The 11,617-nt window shown below is 35.7% G+C and overlaps 1 protein-coding gene and 1 long non-coding RNA gene across 4 annotated transcripts; one reads left to right on the forward strand and one right to left on the reverse strand.

The window, feature by feature from the left end:
* The first annotated feature begins 1,048 nt into the window (after positions 1-1,048).
* On the forward strand, positions 1,049-10,732 carry LOC109111982 (guanine nucleotide-binding protein G(I)/G(S)/G(T) subunit beta-3-like). Of its 2 annotated transcripts, none has more exons than XM_042776240.1 (9): positions 1,049-1,170; positions 4,864-4,954; positions 5,127-5,272; positions 6,296-6,359; positions 6,770-6,926; positions 7,142-7,208; positions 8,244-8,445; positions 8,575-8,791; positions 9,938-10,732. In XM_042776240.1, the coding sequence occupies exons 2-9, from the start codon at positions 4,898-4,900 to the stop codon at positions 10,042-10,044; spliced, it is 1,017 nt and encodes a 338-aa protein (XP_042632174.1). In that variant the 5' UTR covers positions 1,049-1,170; positions 4,864-4,897; the 3' UTR covers positions 10,045-10,732. The 2 variants fall into 2 exon arrangements, with proteins under 2 accessions (XP_042632174.1, XP_042632173.1); XM_042776239.1 differs by having other exon boundaries at positions 1,156-1,307.
* LOC122148772 lies at positions 1,070-11,315 on the reverse strand. 2 transcript variants are annotated; one of them, XR_006162609.1, is made up of 4 exons: positions 11,201-11,315; positions 9,916-10,052; positions 6,732-6,876; positions 1,070-1,199 (listed from the first exon to the last, which is right to left on the reverse strand). It is a non-coding gene; the product is annotated as an uncharacterized LOC122148772 (long non-coding RNA). The 2 variants fall into 2 exon arrangements; XR_006162608.1 differs by lacking the exons at positions 1,070-1,199; positions 6,732-6,876 and adding an exon at positions 8,642-8,772.
* Between the last annotated feature and the right edge of the window lie 302 nt (positions 11,316-11,617).

Here is an 11,617-nt window from a genome sequence, read left to right on the forward strand (position 1 = left end):
ATTCCCATTCACTTACATTATATGACTGACAGACTGCAACGGTTTGAGTTTAAAAATATCTGTTTGTGTTCTACTGAAGAAACAAAGTCACCTACATCTTGGATGCCCTGGGGGTAAGCAGATAAACATCAAATTTTCATTTTTAGGTGAACTATCCCTTTAAGGGAAAATGGCTCCAGTGCCATAGACTGGCAGCTTGTTTACCTTGTAAATTAGATCCATTAGCTCTTTAAAGAATGGTCCAGGATAGGGTTTTATTGTCAGCATCTGTTGTTGCAAACTTTAATTCAGTATATTATAGGTTTAAAACACACAGTGATATACTTCAAGGTTCATTTGACACAAAATATATTCTAGGTTTATGATATAGGTTAATTGGTGCTTCTGAATGCTGACCATAAAACAAATCTCATTATTCTTTCCTATTCTTACTTCCTTCAAAGTTGGGAAATATAAGATATCATACAAGATCAAATATAAAACCAACATTGTCCATTATCATAATAAGAAAATCACTGTCTCTTATCATCAGTTTCCTCACTTTCCTTGCTCCATTACTCTTTGTGTCATCCGTGACGTCTGCTTCACGGATTCGCCTGCTCTAATTCCTTAACGGGATTGCCGATTCCCCGGACATCCACTTAGAACCTGATTAGACGAGCTCAACTCATTAGCTCTGACAAACCAATTCAAACCCCACAACCCAAAAGCCAAAGAACAGGCCCCCTACTATCAAGCATACACCAAACCACACCAATGACCCTTTTAGAAACAATATGTCTAGTGTTAACATCGGTGAAATGTGATAATTGCTTTAAATGCCCATATTACTCCAAAATGGCTGTTAGAACCAACGCTGAGAATTTCATGATAAGATGTTCTTCAGGAATCAACCATATTTTTGTTCATGCCACACCGTATCCATCACCTCCTCTGTCCTCTGCTTTCTGCGCTCACTCTTGCCTTGTCTTTCGACCCTATAACCTGATTTTCCATTCCAATCGGTTTACCTGTTCCTCGCCCTCCCCTTTCCCTCTCTCTTTCTCTCTCCCTTACCCTTTCTGTGAGATTCTTTGGGCTTATCCTTTCATCCCTGATCTCCTTCATCCCCTCCAATCCTCATCTGTTCCTCTCTTGCAGACAGGGAAGAGAAAGAGAGTTTTTCCACAGGTAAGTTGCATCCAGTCTGTTGGGGGAACCTGTGGGAGGCACAGGGAGAGAGAGAATTGAACTGTCTTGTGGACTAAGCAAAATAGAGACTGGTACAGAAAGAGAGAGACTTTGGAGTTATAGAGAACGGTAGAAAGGTGAGTTTGTTGTTAGTTTGCTCATTGATTAGTTTGCATAAGAAAAATCATGCAGCGATGCAATGCACTGCAAATAGCGAACAAATGCAAACCTTGTGCATTACAATAAATCTGAATTCATATCCTAAAAATGCATTTTTTTATTTAGTATGCATGAACAGAAATGCACAGATAAATGCACTTTAAATGGCTCTTTTTTTGTCTATTGATAGCCAGAAGTAGTTACTGAATCACATTATCATGAAAGGTTAATCTGCAACTTTAATAAGGCTTAAAATGACATTGGGCTGTTGATGTTGGTGTTTTGACCATCAAAAAAATTCATCCAGCACTTTCATAAGGAATTTGAGGTTGCAGTAAACTTTTTTGTCTCCTATATTGATGCATTCCTGTACACTGAAAAAAAAGTTGTAGAAGCAATCTGTACTCAGAAATTGCTAGTAAATTTCACAAATAATTACAAAGAAACAGCAAGTAATCCATTGAATTCAATGTGAAATTTTGAAGTAGAAAGCAGGGTTATTATAATTAACCAAAACTAAAACCATCAAAAAAAAATTACTTTAAATAAAATATATATTAAAACAAAAACTTGAAATAAAATACAAAAACAAGGCAATGTTTCTCATTTTCATTTATTGTAGTTTAATCTAAAAAACACAACAATAATGACAAAAACTTTCAAATCAAATTGAAAGCATAAAATAAAATCTAATTCAAAATATTTACAAAAAAGTATCCGATTTGACACTAAAATTACACTGATAGAAAGAGTGAAATAGTATTTTTTTTTAAACTTTTGAAAATAACATTTTTGCAGTGTTGTTTTCATTTCTAAACATATAATGTCAACTCACAAAGTTTGCACATTTGGTTTTTTGTAGGATTAAACTAATGCTAGCTAATCTTGAGCATGTAATCCAAAAGATCTTAATATTTATCAGGTCTAATTTCATCTTGATGAACTTCCATGTACAATCTATCACATATGTACGGAAGATCACAACATTCGAGATATATCCCGACATAACAACACACGTCCTTTCTTGCCCTTTGTTTTGTCTTTGATCTCCTCACCCCAGGTCCCACCTGATCTCATAGTAAAGAGCAGTCGGTAATCGGATGACAGGAGATTTGATAAGCCACCCCCGACAGCTCCAGCAGGGGCTTAGAAATTTCTTCTAGCCCTCCTCGACATCAATAAAAGAACAGTTCTCATCACAGAGTAATCTTCTAACTATTATAACATAATTTGATCATCAACAGCACAATGCAAGACTCACTTTTGCGGTTCATGGTTTCTAGCACTAGGCTCTACTACTTAACCTTCCATTAAGTTCATTAGGATCTCTATAGCAAACAAGGCTGAGAATTCCTCATCATCTCCTCTGGCCTCCCACAGAGAGGTGAATTCATACAGTGGTAGAAAAGCGACAGACATTTTTATAGTAAGCTGCTACTTAGGAGATTTACATCTGAATAAAACATTTGAAATCTTTTAATTTAAGCAGATTACAGATCTCAGACGTTTGATTAGACATTCAATTACAGATTACCAAGTTTATGCACAATGTTTAGAACTAACGTTAGATTCGTTTTGGTTCCACATGTCTTATAGTACAGTTTTGCACTTTTTTTATTTGCCTTGTTTCATAAATTGCACATATATTTTACTTCCTGATAAGGCTTGAATAGGACTGTTTCAGTTTTGAAGGACTGATTTAGTAGTTTAGTGCTAGGTTTTGAATGTGGATTTATATATATATATATATATATATATATATATATATATATATAAATAAATAACAGAATTTGAAATGTATAATTTGAATTTTAAATAACAGATTCACAGTATCATTAGCATTTGCTAGCGTTACTGAACTCAAGCTGAACTCATAAATGGCAGACAATGTTGTTGTTGACCGTTGATCTTCTTGAGTGCAGATCTATTGTGGCATTGTGAGAGGTAGGGTATCACCAAAGTGTGGGTTGCTTCACAAATTGAGTCCAGGCTGAGGTCAAGCTACAAGTTTCTCTATTTTTTTAATCATCAACTCCAAAAGCCAAAAGTTATCCAGCTTATCTCTACATACACACACACACACACACACACACACACACACACACAAAGACTCAAATGGTGTGTTCCAAACGGGATATAATCACCCTCCGAAGGGCACTTCTTAGTGAAAACAATCTTGGCCGCCATACTGAAGGTTCGTTCCAAACCGAAGTGCTCAAAACTGGCCACTTCAAAGGGCCCTTCAGATTGAAGGATTTCGGAGGGTACAATTAATGGACACTTCGGGCTCCCATGATCCTTTGCGCAGATTCTTTGCATCATGACAGCGCCTCCATATGGGCACGTGATTATGATGCAGAAGGGCACTTCAAGAAACAGTTCTTTGGTCCCCTACACCCTTCAACCATTCAAAGCTCTCACTCCGGAGGGTAAACCCTCTGAAGGGATTAGGGCATAGGGATGTGCCCTACTGAATGGAATGCAGGGGAAGCCCCTTTGTTCCCAGCCCATCACCAGCTTTTTCTCCTTCACTCCCAACAGCTGTGTCTCCCCTGCTGAGGAACTTGGTAACTGTAGTTTGGGACCAGGTGGCCATCTTTGTTTTTAGTCCACATGCTGCAGACATATAGATGGCATGTACATTTCCTCTATGACACTGAGCCTGGTTTCTCCCAAGGTTTTTTTCTCCATTCTGTCACCGATGGAGTTTTGGTTCCTTGCCGCTGTCACCTATGACTTGCTTAGTTGGGGACGCTTAATTTATAGCGATATCATTGACTTGATTGCAAATTATTGCACAGATACTATTTAAACTGAACTGAGCTGAATGATGACATCACTGAATTCAATGATGAACTGCTTTAACTGTCATTTTGCATTATTGACACACTGTTTTCCTAATAATTGTTGTTCAGTTGCTTTGACACAATCTGTTTTGTATAAAGCGCTACATAAATAAAGGTGACTTGACTTGACACAGCCTCTCACGATGCCACACTATATTCAGTGTTACTGTCTACCAAGCAGGTATGAAGAACCTGCTTTCTGAGATATTACATGCAAAGTTCAGGACTAACTGTTGTCCACTGAGATGTTTTATGACTGGCTGGGAGGTTTTGTATCAGATCAGTCAGGTTTAAATATTTGTCAATATTAGGTCAAATTATAAGTCGTCGATATTATTAAATCTCTTCCACATGTCTGATGCTGTAATCAGGGTTGCCAGGTCTCTGAAACAAAACGACCTCAGTTGCTACCCAAAAAATACTCCAAAACTAGCCCAATTGTAGGTTTTTTTTTTTTTTCAGTTTTCCCCTATCTTGACGTTTCTGGGAGGTCACAGACAACAAACAAAAAATATAAAAAAAAAACTGCAACAACAGTGTAAAATTAGCCCTATTCTGACTTGGCAACACTGGATGTAATAATCACACATGAGGCCTATATAGTTCCATCCTAGTCATATTTTTTTATTTTACGTTTAATTATTTTATTTTGATTCAATTTTTATTTTTATTCTCTGATTGCCATCAGCTTGTGTTGGTAAGAACCCCGATCAACAGCAGCCATGGGTGAAATGGAGCAGATGAAAAAGGAGGCCGAAGCCCTGAAGACACAGATTGAGGTGAGACTGCTGTAAAGTTCTTAAATATTTTATGTACTTTCACAATGAAACAGTTTAAGAACACACTGTAGTTCTTTGCTGCACCAAAATGTATAATCATCTCTAGCTGTTCAGTTTCTATTTATATAAATAATAATAAAATGCTAATATAAAATATTTGTTCCCCTACTAGGCAGCTCGTAAAGCAGTACATGACACAGACATGGCCTCTGCCGCTGCCGGGGTGGCTCCGGCCCCTCGGGTCCAACTCAAGACCAGGAGGACCCTCAAAGGCCATCTGGCCAAAATCTATGCCATGCACTGGAGTACAGACAACAGGTGAGAACATCAGTACGGGGCAAATCAAACCAGTAGGTGTGCAGAGTTATACTGCACTATATAAATATTAGGTAATATTTATCAATGATCAATTATCAGTTTGGCCTTCAAAAGTAAATTCAAGGGGAAAAAATGAATTAACAGAAAGGGAATTACATTGGTTTACCTGTTGCCCTTTGCTGTCACATGAACTGCTCAAACAGGTTAATAGTTCTCACACAGAAGTCAACTGCTCCTTGTGGTCACCTTGAATTAGCTAATTCTTAGCTAGATCAATTATCAGGGTCAGTGGCCTGAAAAAGACTTAAGCCTCACTGTATTTAAGAAACTGCTTTGACAGCAAAATCAAATAGCTCCAAAAAGCATATATATGTACATATATACAGACACACACACACATACATATCAATTAGTGCTGTTGAACAATTAATCGCATCCAAAATAAAAGTTTTTGTTTACTTAATATATGTTTGTGTACTGTGTATATTTATTATGTATATATAAAAGCACACACATACAGCATATATTTTGAAAATATTTACATGTATATATGTATATTCATATAATTTATATTATATATAAATATAAACATCACATATTTTTCCTTAATATATACATATATGTGTTTGTATTAATATATACATAATAAATATACACGGTACACACACATATATTATGTGAACAAAAACTTTTATTTTTAATGTGATTAATCGTGATTAATCCTTTGACAGCACTTATATAAATACATACATGTACTATTTTGGAATCCATTAGAATTTAAACGCATTATTTATTGTTACAGTTGTTAGAATCCAAAAAAATCGAAATAAATTTAATTTGCTTACACGTTGTCAAGGCTGCTAACACAGCTTTTGCAAGCCAAACATACCAAAATATGGAAAATAAATCTTCATGCACTCACGGCAATTGTCTTTAAAGTTCTGTGTACATTAAATATGATGGGGGTGGGATATATGAAATGGTACATCCCATTGTCTTACAGCCTTTCATTGGTGTCTTTAGGCTAATGGTCAGTGCATCACAGGATGGCAAACTTCTCATCTGGGATTCTCACTCTGGAAATAAGGTGATACACTTTTAAGAGAAGATCTAAGTATCTATAAACATTTTGGGCTATATAATAAATATCTATGTATAAAATTTGATCTGAACATGTTTAGAATTCCACCCAGAGTGTGTGATTTTTGCATGCATGTGGTAACAGTTTTTCCTTAAGTTTGTGTACATTTAGAACAAATTTTAGTATTAAAGTTATTTATGAATCATGACATTTCACACACAAATCCACACCCACCGGGTCAATGTGGTGCTGTCAGTTTTTGATGCTGTTCATTTTTTTAAGCAACAAAACCTGGTAAACATCTTTGAAAACAGTGATTATTATGCAATTACATTTGATTGTGTGGAAATTACATACTTTAACTTTAAGTCAGAATACCTTCAGGGAAATGTTATAATATTTTCCTCTTCCTGCAGGTCAATGCTGTTCCCCTCAAGTCCTCATGGGTGATGACATGTGCATATGCTCCTTCTGGAAACCTTGTGGCCAGCGGTGGTCTGGACAACATGTGTACAGTCTACAACTTGAAGACACCCGTAATCAAGACCGTGAAAGAACTGGATGCTCATACAGGTATAGAAGTATAGAAATCAGTGAAGAATCTTTACTTTCTTGCATATTTGTAAGTAAGTGTCTGTTATTGTTTTATTTATTTTATATGTCTCATTACATGTTGTTGCTTTCATGTATCTTAGTCTTTTGCGCTGTAAAGCACAATGGTCAACTCCTGTTGTGTTTATTTGTGCTATATAAATAAATGAAAATGAAATGTTATCTATTTTTCATAGGTTACTTGTCCTGCGCACGCTTCCTCAGTGACACAGAGATTCTAACCTCCTCTGGTGATACCACATGGTTTGTGTATTTTCGTATTAGTTCATCCAAATATCAAAATTCATTTTGTTACAAACTTTTATGAGTATTACTTTTTTTTTCTTGGCCACTATTTTCAATGAAATTAAACGGAATGAGAATGGCAACAAAAACACCATGAAAGTACCATAAAAGTCATCCATACGAGCTTAATGTGAAGTTGACTGACATCTCAGCATTTCTAGGCACATTCATGAGAGTTCATGACAGAAATAGTTATGTTTAATTCAGTTGATTAAGTTCATAAATGGCCTAAATGATTCATTCAGGAATCGGACTGATTAAGTTCTGATTAAGAAATAGTTGTAAAATAGTTACAAGGCTATGCTTGCAATATACTATACTATTCTTAATATTCATCTAGTATATAGTTTGCATGCTATATTTTTTAAAATGTGCAATATATATAAAAAAAACACACACACACATCATGTGAAAAACTGACCCATAATGCAATGCTTTATTTCCAGTACGATAAAAGTAGCAGACGCAATATTTTTATATGTATCTATTTTTTTTTTCTATATTTATCACTTTCTGGACTCATTATTTGATCAACCCGCCAAATAATAAATATTGTATTAAAATACAAAAATAACTGGAATTGAACATTTTAACATACTTGTGTTTAAATACTTTATCAGGAAATAAAGCGCTGCAGCTTTCATTTAAACAAGCAATTGATTAACATATCCATTAAAAAATACCTTCAACTAATAAATGTAAGTTAAATGTGGCCACAGTCATTCTCACAAAGTCTAACTAGACTAGAAGTACAGCAAGCATCGCCATTATTATTAGGTAAGGTTGGAGATTTTTCACAATGCTATGTAGCTTGTTGAGGAGAGTTGTGCTTTTACTTTATATTAAGTTACTTGCAGCCTAGTAAAGGATAAACCCGGGGTGGGGGGGAAATCCCATAAACGTCTAAAGACCAGCAACTGCCTGTTGAGACCAACCAGAAAGCACCACTCATCTGTCACTCATTTGTTTGTTTCCCTCCCATTTTTCTACCAGTGCATTGTGGGATTTGGAGTCTGGAAAGCAGAAGACTGTTTTCCTGAACCATGTTGGCGATTGCATGTGTCTGTCTCTGTCTCCGGACATGAACACCTTTGTTTCTGGTGCTTGCGACTCTCTGGCCAAGCTGTGGGACATCAGAGACGGCCAGTGCAAGCAAACCTTTCAGGGTCACACGAGTGACATCAACGCCATTTCAGTGAGTTAAACATTGGCTTCTTCACTGATGATGCTAACTTTCTAACAGTTTCAAAGATTTGAGTCTGATTTAATTTAAGAGCAAAGCACATAAATGGAAATGGATTTACCAAACTTCCTCTTTCTTCAGTTCTTCCCTAGTGGCAATGCAATTATCACTGGCTCGGATGACTGCACATGCAAAATGTATGATATTCGTGCCGATCAAGAAGTGATCGGTTACCAGGATGCCGCCCTGAACAGCGGTGTAACGTCACTGGCTCTATCTGCGTCTGGCCGCCTCATCTTTGCTGGCTACGATGACTTCAACTGCAATATTTGGGACTCGCTAAAGGGCGAGAAAGTGGGTGAGTTGAAAGAAAGAAGTCGCAGATGGAGTGAATACTGATTAAGCAGGAACAAAGTCCATTTTAAGCAAGTCAAATCACTCGACAGCCATCTTGGCAACTCCACTGAGCAGAGAAAAACTCTTTATGTATGTAGCCAATTTCTGAGAATTAAAACACTCTTCTAGCAGGGATATGATATTGTGTTGGTGTTAGTCAAGGAAATCTTCTACTTATTGGAACAATTCATTCAAAAATGAAAATCTGCTAAAAATGTACTCATCCTCAAGCCATTCAAGATCAAGTTTGTTTCTTCATTAAAACAGATGTGGAGAAATTTCGCATTACATCACTTGCTCTCCAGTGGATCCTCTGCAGTGAATGGGTGCCGTCAGAATAAGAGTCCAAACAGCTGATAAAAACATTACAATAATCCACAAGTAATCCACACCACTCCAGTCCACCAATTAATCTCTTTTGAAGTAAAAAAAGATGTATGTTTGTAAGAAACAAATCTGTCATTAAGGCATTTTAACTTTAAACCATTGCTTCTGGCTAAAACATGAGTCCTCTATCATATTTCTACCTCTATCTATTCATATTTTTATTCCTCAATGATGGATTTGTTTCTTACAAACTCACTGCTTTTCACTTCATGAGACATTAACTGATAGTCGTGTGGATTATTGTGTTGTTTTTATCAGCTGTTTGAACTCTCATTCTGACGGCACCCATTCACTGCAGAGCAAGTGATGTACAGTAATGCTAAACTTCTCCAAATCTGTTTCTATGAAGAAACAAACCCATGTACATATTGGATGGCCTGAGGGTGAAAAAATGTCATTTTTGGTTGAACTATTCCTTTAAAGTTGGAATGAAATAAAGTTTAAAATTCACCATATCTATTTTCTAAATCCATCCTATAAATATATAGAGCAATTCATCCATGCAATCCGTAGAAACAGCAACATCTCAACATCAACAACCTATGCATAGAATCACCCTTTTTTCTTTTTCAATAAGCCATTGTACTCGGTTTTATGTCACAATACAGTAGAAAAGATCAGTTGCTACTTCCATTTCATTGCAAATTAAATGAATGTGCATAAAGAACAAAGTGCTGTCAAATTCATTCTCTCACTTACTTCCTTCCTTTCTCTTTTGCAGGCGTGTTGTCTGGCCATGACAACAGGGTGAGCTGCACTGGAGTACCAGAAGATGGCATGTGTGTTTGCACTGGCTCATGGGACAGCTTCTTGAAGATTTGGAACTGAGTTGGACCCTGAGACGAGATGAGATGAGAATGAGAATGAGAAAGAAAGGATGAGTAAATGTTGAGAGAGAGAAGGAGAAATGATCCATTTCTAAGCAACAAAGAATCTCCACATAAAACATGCAATGGTCCACATGTATGTGTGGGTTTCTGGAAGACTGGATTTCATTAGTATAAATGCAATTTTTAATTGTAAAAACATAAGTTGCAACTAACACAGGACTGCATTAATGTTATCATCACACGGCAATCTCATGACAACGATACTCTGACTTGAAATTATAGTGTTTTTGACAGAAAATTAATAATCATTTAAGAATTTTAAATATATTATTACACAATTTGTTGTCAGATAAAAATCATTCTCATTAGATAAATGTTTGGATAAATATTTTTATTTATTAGAAATGACAATAGAATGCAGAAGAAAATGTACAGTGACTTTTCCCAACAACCACACTGACTGTCTGAGATCTGATATTACGGCTCTCTGATGATGGCGACAACTTTAACCTGGCACACATTTGTATTTTGATCATTTTGAACCAATTACCAAAGCCCCAACAATGACAAGATATGCTAAAAGATTAAATGTCTGTGTTTATTCTTTCCTCTTTTTGTAGGACTTTCACATTGAATACATACTCGAATACCTTTCTAATAAACATAGTGTTCTGCATTAAACAATATTTTAGTGTGTGCTGTGTGTACTGTGTGTTTTATGATTTTAGGGTATTTGAAATAATAATAACATAATTTGAAACAATGCTGATCTTAGCTAATTATTTTGTTGTGGAAATGTCTTAGAGCAGAAAAGTTTGCATTGGGCACTTTTGCACTAAAGAGTGACAGACAAAAATATCATTGGAAAGGAAATCTAATGTCTGAAATGTAAATTAGGCCACAAAACTATATTTGTGGAAAGTTTAACTGCTGTATAAATTTATATTAGTTGGAAAGAAAGACATAACAAGCTACATTGCTATGCAACATCGGCCCAGGCGAAGTGTCTACAAATGTTTAGTCATCCAGGTCAGAATTAATATTTATATGGAAATTTACAAACTTCAGAGTCAGAGGCTTTTAATTCTATTGTGAAGTCACATTGTAAACCTAATTCCTTTAAGTATATTATCACCTACTGCAATCTCAGTCACCTTGAGAAAGTAGATCAGACAGTTGTGTTTTCTTTCACTTAAGAAGGAAGACGTGAGACTTACTCTAATCCACTTTCAATGGAGCTTTTCACTGAGAAACGTCAGACAAGTAATCAGCAAGTTCCTATTCTCAATGAAGTCTGCGACAAAGAAGACATTATATATGACATATAAAGCTGTTTCAGAACCATATGCATTGCACTATAATATAATATAAGCCACATAATATAGGCACATTAAGTGCAAAAGCATTCAGAATGGCATTAAAACACCTTACAGAAGGAAAAAAAAATTTAAATAATTAATTAATATTAAAGAGAATTATATGGAATTGATTTCTTTTCTAGGGAAAGCTGTGTGCTGGAAAGTGACATTAAAAAAATAAACACATAAAACAAACAAATTATTAAAGAATTC

Source organism: Cyprinus carpio, chromosome A19 (genome assembly GCF_018340385.1).
Source record: "Cyprinus carpio isolate SPL01 chromosome A19, ASM1834038v1, whole genome shotgun sequence".
Lineage (NCBI taxonomy): Eukaryota > Metazoa > Chordata > Actinopteri > Cypriniformes > Cyprinidae > Cyprinus > Cyprinus carpio.